The sequence below is a fragment of the Neovison vison genome, chromosome 12 (genome assembly GCF_020171115.1).
Source record: "Neovison vison isolate M4711 chromosome 12, ASM_NN_V1, whole genome shotgun sequence".
In the NCBI taxonomy this organism is placed as follows: domain Eukaryota; kingdom Metazoa; phylum Chordata; class Mammalia; order Carnivora; family Mustelidae; genus Neogale; species Neogale vison.
Window position 1 is genome coordinate 67932718 of NC_058102.1, and position 9667 is coordinate 67942384.

Sequence of the window (9667 nt, forward strand, 5' to 3'; positions counted from 1 at the left end):
GAGGCAGGCAGAGTCAGAGGGAGAAGCAGGCTCCCTGCGGAGCAAGGGGCCGGATGTGGGACTTGATCCCAGGACGCTGGGATCATGACCTGAGCCGAAGGCAGCTGCTTAACCAACTGAGCCACCCAGGCGTCCCGGGAATTTGAATTTTAAGGAGGCGAAGCAACTGCTTATCTCTAGCTGTCTTCATAGATTTGTGGCTGGGTTCTTTTCAGTAAAGATTTTACTTAATTATTTAGTTCAGTAAAGATTTTACTTAGTGCATTTTAATTTTTTCTTTTAATAATGGATTATAACCTCCTCTTACTAAGAGGGGAACAAAACTGGATTTATTCAGTGAACTTCAATTCCTAGGTCAGCTAGCTGACTAAAAGTAACTGGGGTTGGAAATCAGGACATTTGTGTAAGAATGTGTGGATTTTGACAGTGGTGACTGATGTGGTTTCACATACATCGAGCAGCAGGTCTGTGGTATATGTATATTGAAATGTCTCCTTAGTCCTGGGAGGTTCAGACTGCAAATAGGAGCTCCACAATCTTCTCTGCGAAACCCATTTGGGGAATGGGACACAGTAGTTCCCTCTTATCCGTGGGGCATACTTCCCAAGTCTCCTAGTGGATGCCTGAAATTATAGATAGTACTTGAAGCCTATACATATATATATATATATATTTTTTTTTTTTTCCTATCCATGCATACCTATGATAAAATTTAATTTATAAATTAGGCACAGTAAGAAATTAACAATAACTAATAATAAATAGAATAATTATGGCAAGATAATAAATAGAATAATTATGGCAAAATATCTTATTGTCTTGCACTTGTGAGATGATAAAATGCCCATATGATGAGATGAAGTGAGGTGTAAGATGCAGGTAAGAATTGTGACATGGTGTTAGGCTATTGTTGACCTTCTGTTGGAACCTCAGAAGGAGGATCATCTGCTTCTGAACTGTGGGGTAACTGAAGCCATGAGAATAGAAACCGTGAAGAGGGGGACTACTAGATAAATTATGCTCACTGAATTGATTTGAATTTTGGGGCTGCCCTTTGTGTAACAGTGTTGGCAATCACTAAAAAAAAAAAAAAAAATCCTTATTCATTAACAAGAACTATAACAGAGCATCAAGGAAAGAGTGAAAATAATACTGATCTCAGACTTTTTAAACTTGCTTTAATAAATTATGAATTGTGGGGGTGCCTGGGTGGCTCATTTGGTTAAGTGTCTGACTCCTGATCTCACTGTCATGAGTTCAAACTCTGTGTTGGGCTCCATGCTGGGCCTGGAGCCTACTTAAAAAAAAAAAATTATGAATTGAAATATGCAACCCCTTTATTATTATATTTTTCTCCTTGATTGAGTAGAAAATATTCTGAAGAATGTTTAATTCCTCAAAGTATAGAATGATTCTATAGCAAAGAATATAATTGCTTAGCTCTGGGCAAGGTTCCAAAGATATTACTAGGTATTCTAATGGATGAAGACAGTGACTAATTATTCAGCCTAGACAAGAAAGGATGAATTAAAGGAAGGTATAGAAATTACTTTTAAAAAATTATTTATTTATTTATTTATTTATTTGTCAGAGAAGAAGAGAGAGCGCATGCACAAGCAGGGGGAGCAGCAGGCAGAGGGAGAAGCAGGTTTTCTGTTGAACAAGGAACCCAATGTAGGACTCGATCCCAGGACACTGGGATCATGACCTGAGCTGAACACTGATGCTTAACAGACTAAGCCACCCAGGCTTCCCAAAAGTCACTTTTTACTTTGAAATATTTTGTTATTTTTCCTTACCTTTTATTTTTCTCATGTAACAAATTAAATCTATTGTGTAGTTTCAGATCAGACACCATGACAGAAGTATACCATTCTTGTTTTCAGTGGGAAGCACAGGGATATTAAAATGAGCTATGAAATTAACAGTTAACAACTTACCAATTGATACTGACCTCTATGCAGTGTATCTGATAGTTAATACTTTAATACTGTATTCATTTAATATTTACTCCCAGCCACCTTCTAAATTTTTCCTGTCTTTCAGGTGTATCTTTCCTCAGAATGTCCTAATATGTGTGAATTCTGAATGCTTAAGCGTGTCTTTGTAGGTTTGAAATTTAAATTGCACTGTGAAAAGAATACCTAACCATAGCTTCTATTTTTTTTTTTCTTTTCTTCTTTTTCTGGTGGTTTGCTACTAGAATTATTTTTCATAGGCTTTATCTTCACGGGTTTCTTCTTCTACATACCAGTTACAAGACTGACACTTCTTACGTATGATGGTAAGTGAAAATAATACAGTTTGGGAAGAAAGTGGTTGTGTTCATACTCCCCCTTTCTTTCTATAGTTTGAACAGTATTGTGTGTGATAGCTTGTTATGTGTGTAAATAATGAGCCACTTACACTTGAAACAGCTTTTCTATGCTGCTCATTTAGACCTTCTCTTCTGGAATTTTTATTTATTTATTTGACAGACAGAGATCACAAGCAGGCAGAGAGGCAGGCAGAGAGAGAGGGGGGGAAGCAGGTTTCTCGTTAAGCAGAGAGCCCGATGCGGGGCTTGATCCCAGGACTCTGGGATCATGACCTGAGCCAAAGGCAGAGGCTTTAACCCACTGAGCCACTCAGGCGCCCCTCTTCTGGATTTTTAATTTGCTTGGTGAATTCCGTGGTACTTAGAGAAGTGAAGGGCTTTGTTGCTGTAGTTCACCTATATGGTATATTGAAGATACTAGATTTACAACTATCAAAATATTAAGATTTTCTTTATCTTCAAACACAACCCATCCTTCTTTGTCACATTTAGCAGAATGCTTATTGCCCCTTTTTCCTTAGCCCCAATTTAAGGGTTGTGCCACACCTATCACTTGCCCAGGAGGTTTGGCTCACCTGCTGGTTTCTGCAGCTCTGACCAGCCTGTCCTTAGGGAAGGCCTCCCCGTGCTGGAGTCCTGACATTGCCTCAGTGCTTGACCCACAGAAAGGCTAAGGCTGCCTCTGGCAGTGGCATCGTGTGTCTAAGGCATGTGGTAGAAAAAGCTGCCTCTGGTCAAATAGTTAGTTCATCTTCTCCTTCCATGCAGTTCGTCTGATTTTGACAGCCGTCGCTGGAGGCGTTGGTGGGATTCTCCTGGTAGCTGCTTGGTGGCGATTTGGAATCCTCCTGATTTGCATGCTGTGTGTTGGATTAGAGCTGGGCTTCCTCATCTCCTCAGTGACGTTCTTTACTCTGCTGGGTAGGAGAAGTGTAATGTTTTCTGCGTTCAGTTTACTGTTTGCAAGACCTCGTTTGGGTTCTCTAAGTGCAAATACTGCCCCATCAGGGACTTGGGGCCTTGCCTGTAGAGTTCTGGAAATTTCTATGGATGATGTGACACTTGAGGGAGGGCCAATACAAAGTGACTCATGAGCACTGAAGCCAGGTGTATCCCACAGATGAGCTTGCCACAGCTGTGCTGGCAGCTGGGTTGGGAACCTGGTGCTTCGTTCCTGGGTTGTCTTTTTCCCTGACCTTCACTCCCGCCATCTGCCAGACTCTGGGCGTTCTCACATATCTACTAAAGGGTGGCAGCATGGGATGGTTCTGGGGATTTTTTTTTTTTTTTTTTTTAAGTAATCCAGTTTCTATCAGTTTTAAGAATGTGGTTAACTTCTAATTTAACTATCTTTTGTAGGGTTGGAGAAATTTCCTTTTATCCTTCTAAGGTTCGTCAGCTGGTCTAATCATTAAATTAACATAAGATAGATTAACAAAAGGACAAATTTAGTTTTGTATGTATAGGAGCCCCTTAAAAATATGGGCCCAAAGGCTGTCCAGCAGCTGAGGCTTCATTGTCATCCTAAGCTAAGGAATGGGGTAGGCGCCTGGGGTTGCAAGGTGGGGAGTGCAAGTCGCAAGCAAAGAAGAGCAGACGTGGTAATCAGCTGTTTGCCTTCCCAGGCAGGTGAGCCTCTCAGATAGAATAGTTACCATGCGTAGCTGTTCTCTTTCTGGGTCAGGCTCCCTGTATAAATGCTTGTAGGCAGTTAGTGAAGCACTTAAAGTTTTTCCTGATTCTGCTGGGTCCTGATTGCCTTCAACTCAAAATAACCCACATGCCGAAGTGTGCATTTTGGAGTGGCGCATTCTATCCCCTTCTACTTTGCGGTTGTATAAGAACTTAACGTTTCCTGATTGTTGTCAAAAATATTTAAAAAAAAAAGTATTTATATTCTGAGGTACTCTGCTATACTGTTTTCTTTTGTGATAATGTTTAGTTCTTCTGTTATGTATATCAAAATCAGATTAAGGTTGATAGAAATGTTAGATCTAAGAACTATCTCTTGAGGCCGTCATTTGTTGAGTACACATGATATAATTTACAGAGTGCGGTTGGCTCTCTGAAGATATTTTTTTCAAGACCAGAAAGAATTGACAGTGTGTTTACTGTCCATCCCAAGTCCCTTTGTTCCGATTTTAGCCAAACCTACAGTCAGGTTCATTCTCACAGGCCTCCTTGTGGGTAGCTTTTTAATCTAGATTGATACAAAGTAGCAGTGTTTAGATTTGGCTAACTGATAGGTTCACAGGGACATTTGTTGAAAATGCAGATTCAGGGCCCTACTCCCTAAGGGCTAAATGAACTACTTAATGAGCTCCCTTCCCTTTGTTTGCCAGTACTTGGAGAATAGAGGCATGATTGGTTCGAATTTTTAATAGTTAATGTGTTTATTTGTGAACTGTCTCATTGATGAAGGGCAGTTAGGGTGACCTTCTCCAGTGGGTGCAAAATCATATTTTTTAAGCATTAAAATTTGAGAAATACTAACCTCTCAGATTTAATGCAGTCTCTACTGTTTTCACTTGATGATGTTCAATAGCAAAGAGTTTATGCTCTGAAAGGGTCAGTCTTCACATGCCTGCATCACAACTACTATTTTTAATCCCTGGATTTCTTGACTTTTTTTTTTTTTTAAAGCTACATGTGTATTTTGTGGAGGTTAATGCAGTTAAACTACAGAATATGATCCATAAATTCACCTCCCTGCAACCTGTTGCAGTTCACCTTCTGAGAATGTGGAGTCCCAAGGTCACATCTTACTATGGAACTCTCTCCTTCTTCCAGGATTTCTGGGTCTCAACATATGGGCCACCTCCAGTTGGACTGAGTGGTGGTGCCAGTATCAGTATAACTGTCTGGCTTACGTCCTCGATATTTAAATGTAAGGGTTTAGTGGAAGCTTAGGCCAGTGGTTAGCCCCCGTCTTTCCTGATCTTCCAAGATGCAGGGCCTGGCAGGAAATTCACTGATAGCAAAAATCTAGTGAATGGATTTTGCTGCTCATATTGGGTAGGAATTCACATAGTTAGCTCTGAATGCCATTTACTTGCACTTTTTACTTTACAGTACAAAATCATGAGTGATAGAAACACAGAGCAAGGAAGGATGATATGGAGCTTGGACACGAAATAGTTCAGTCTTCTCATTTTATAGGTTAGGAAACTGGGTCCTAGTATCATGACTAGTGAATGGAAGAGCTTGGACTAGTCCAGCCTTTTCTAAATTTTCCAGGGACTAAAAGCAGAGCATTTACCTGCTTGATTGTCCTCTCACTCCTCATCCTTCTCAGACACATCCTTCAAAGGGGATTGTACTGGCAGTTAAAACGAAAAACATCAGAATTCATTTCTAATTGCCAGCCTGTTCCCTGGTGGTCATAATAAACCTTCGATGCATGTCTGTGTTTAGATGTTGAGAAAATGAAATTGAACTTGGTAAACCTGCTATTAACTCTTGCTTTCTTTTTGCAGGAAACCTGAAGATTTTTCAAGACGATGGTGTGTTCTGGGTGACCTTCTCTTGTATAGCTGTTGTCATTCCAGTAGTTTTCATGGGCTGCCTAAGAATAGTGAGTGTTTTCATCCAATGAGATTTATTCATGCTACTGTCCCGGGCCTTCAGTTGCTGTTCACTTACTGCATCACTTTGTATGTATTATTTACTGGGGAGAGCTACATGAGAATCTTTAGGAGATGATGAATTTTAAATAGGCTTGTTACTGTGAAAGCAAGAGAAGTTCTGATTACAATTAGTACACCATGTTTTTTTTCATCAAATGGGGCAGATCACCATTGTCTGTATGCTTTAAATGGTGGGAGCAGAGAGGTTGGGCTCATGTAAATGCACAAGCGGATAGATTGTTCATTTCAGCAGTCTCTCCAGATGAAGCGTTCTTCTTCTAGTTAAGACTTTATTAATGAGGTCCTTCCCCAGGAAAGACATTTCTATTATTAAAGTAAACCATGTTTTAAGAACTCACTGTGGGTGTCAAAGGTGGTTGTCAGTTTAACCTTACAGGTAACCTTTATTCAGCTCTCAGACTTGACCCCGTTTCCTGTGCTTAAGGGAACAGAAGTGAGTTCCTGTGAGTGGGGAGGGTTAGAATCCACAACTTGTTCTGCCAGTGGCGACTCCTAAACACTTGTACTCTTCCACAGCTGAACATACTGACTTGTGGATTTGTTGGCTCCTACTCAGTGGTCTTGGCCTTTGACAGTTACTTGTACACAAGCCTTTCTTACATCACTTTGAATATACTCAAGAGAGCACTCCACGAGGATTTCCACAGAGCTTTCACAAATGTGCCTTTTCAAACTAATGGTAAGACTAAATCTGGAACACTAGCCCACTTGTACTAACAAGAACACTTGGTAACTAGATTGAAAGAAGGTTGGGACGCCTGGGTGGCTCAGTTGGTTGGACGACTGCCTTCGGCTCAGGTCATGATCCTGGAGTCCCGGGATCGAGTCCCGCATCGGGCTCCCAGCTCCACGGGGAGTCTGCTTCTCTCTCTGACCTTCTCCTCATTCATGCTCTCTCTCACTGTCAGTCTCTCAAATAATAAATAAAATCTTTAAAAAAAAAAAAATAAAAAAAAAAAAAAGAAAGAAGGTTAACTGGACAAGAGGAGGAAACTCACACTATACAGATACTATTAGAGTCTTCTGTTAATGTTCACTTATGACCTTAGGAGCAGAAAATTCAAATTTGTAAGGAGGTTGAAGTTCATACTTCTAAAAATCTCCTAAATGAACCTTGTTAAGAAATTTCTTTTTCTTTTTTTTTTTTTTTTAAAGATTTTATTTATCCATTTGACAGAGAGAGATCACAAGAAGACAGAGAGGCAGGCAGAGAGGGAGATAGAGGGGAAGCAGGCTCCCTGCTGAGCAGAGAGCCCGATGCGGGACTCGATCCCAGGACCCCGAGATCATGACCTGAGCCGAAGGCAGCGGCTTAACCCACTGAGCCACCCAGGCGCCCCTGTTAAGAAATTTCTTAACCAGGATTACTCTGGTTACCTGGTCCATTTCCAGTTGGGGTGGGATGAGAATGACAGTCTGATTTTTAAAGTTATTCCTTTGTTTCCCTCCTTTAAAGAAGCATGTAATTTGCTACTTGAAAGAGAAAAGTGATTTTCAATCAGTAGGTGTTACTGTTTCTGCAATTTTAAGATGCTACCCATTAAAGCTTCTCCATTAACTGTTTGAAGAAAAAAAAAGTACTAAATTAGATTACTAAATTACTAAATCAGATGTTCACAACGATGTGTAGGACGTATTGGTTTCAGATATGTTAAAATATGGAATATGGAAAAGCATGTCTTGGAATTGAAGATCTATAAGCATAGTCCTGTTTGCTGTGAATATTTAAGGGCAAATCTTTCCCTCTACCATCCTGAGCCTGCCCTCACTGGATAAGAGGTTGATGGTAGAGACCTTGAAATGCATGTGTCTTGCAAGTTTTACATACAAAACAATATTTTGTCCAACCTTTGCCAGCAGCTGTTAGTCTGTTGAACTGTTGAACCTTTTGTACCTGCTCTGCATGAAGGGGGTGGCCCCCACATTGAGTGGAATGGGAGAAAAGAGAGCAGAGTGGCGTCTCATGGTCTGTGTTCCACAGATGTGTTCCACACATCTCATGATGTGTGTTTGTGGGGTATAGCTGGAGGACTGGACTACTTTCTCCCCACCCCAGCCCCAAGAAAACACAATGAACAACCACACCTGTGGGCACTGGTCATAGAGTATTAGAATTCCAGGGATCTAAACAACGGATTCCTTACAGCCTCTCTGGACTTTCAAGTGCCTGTAACAGAAAATTCCCATTTTAAAATTTAAGACTGTAGCTTCCTTATTCATTCCTTGGTTATAAGTGAGGAAATACACATTTGGCCAAACTCACCAGAAAGTCTAATATTGCCGAGAAAGAATGACACAGATTGAAACTCTGAAAGGTTAAGTGTTAGAGCTCTTTTAGGTTGCGAAATACAAGAGTTCAAACTGCTGCTCTGCTGTTTTTTTAGACTTTATTATCCTGGCAGTATGGGGGATGCTTGCCGTAAGTGGAGTGACGTTACAGATGCGAAGAGAAAGAGGGCAGCCATTTTTTCCTGCCCACCCGTACAAGTTATGGAAGCGAGAGAGGGAGCGCAGAGTAACGAACGTTCTGGACCCTAGCTACCACATCCCTCCATTGAGAGAGAGGCTCTACTGCCGACTAACCCAGATCAAAGAACTCTTCCGGAAGGAACAGCCAGCTGGAGAGAGAACACCCCTGCTTCTGTAGATGCCAAAAGACTTGGTCAGTGTGATCTTGAAGTACAAGTCAAGCGTTGCCCCAGCTTTGGTGTGTATGCCCAGCCTGCTTCAGCCATCTCCAGTGCAAATCTGAGAAGAAAGTAGGCTTTTGTATCTATCTGTGCTTTGTACTATATTGTGGTGTCCTTACTGATATATTATCAAAAGGTACCCTTCTTTCGTTTATTTTTAATTGTGGTAAAATTACACATTTACTGTATCAATCATAAAGTGTGTAGTTCAGTAGGCACTTTGTTTTTGCCTCTTACTGCTTAAAATGCTAATTTAAATATTAAATTATGTCAGTTATTTGAAAACAGGTCAACTTATATAGATAATAAAACTTTGATATGGATATAATGGCCTCCTTTTTTCCTTTAAAGGCCCTTAAAGGAATGTTGACATCTCATTTCCAATTTAAAGTGAATTAGAATTGTTTCTTAGGAAATCAGTTGGCTCCTACCCCAATCTGTAGTCCCATAAGTAAGGAAACCTTCTAAAATTTGCATTTTGTAGTTCTTTCTGCTAAATTGGTGGGTATTAACATTGATGTCAAATACAGGTTTCAAAAATTTTCTTTTATATACTTTGTACCATCTGTGTTTTAGTGATGAGGAGGGAGTCAAAAAGAGTCATGTAATTTAAAGGAGCTGCTTTAAATTAGGACCTTGGATTCTGTAAGGAAAGTCCTTTCAGTTTTGACCCTTTTCCTCCATAAGCAAGCAGGTGGATGCCCTGCACTGCATACTCACTCCTCATGGCCTTTTGTCTTAACTGTCAGAGAGGCTGTCTTTGGTTCTGCTGTGGATTGTAAGCTGAGGACTTGGCATGCCTGAGTCATAGTGACGGTGCTTGTTGTTGGTTGCATATACATCTGTGAGTTAACCACTATTTAAATGATGCTGCTTTTCACAGTTTTTCATAGATTTCTGAAGTTTCAGGTAACTGGAAAATTTTCAGTTTTTGCATTTAAAAGTGTTTTGGAAAGGCTGAAACAAAGTGCAGACATACAAAACTAATCATTTTTGCTTTGCAAAATTACACA

General features: G+C 40.4%; 1 protein-coding gene across 1 annotated transcript in view; it reads left to right on the forward strand.

Moving 5' to 3' along the window:
- TM7SF3 (transmembrane 7 superfamily member 3) overlaps window positions 1-8977 on the forward strand; it is a 34118-nt gene extending 25141 nt beyond the window's left edge. Inside the window, exons 8-12 of the mRNA XM_044226284.1 lie at window positions 2204-2284; window positions 3086-3238; window positions 5794-5891; window positions 6481-6643; window positions 8349-8977. Of these exons, the coding sequence (XP_044082219.1) occupies window positions 2204-2284; window positions 3086-3238; window positions 5794-5891; window positions 6481-6643; window positions 8349-8611 (758 nt within the window). The 3' untranslated portion in view covers window positions 8612-8977. The remainder of the gene's footprint in view (window positions 1-2203; window positions 2285-3085; window positions 3239-5793; window positions 5892-6480; window positions 6644-8348) is intronic.
- Window positions 8978-9667: the final 690 nt, after the last annotated feature.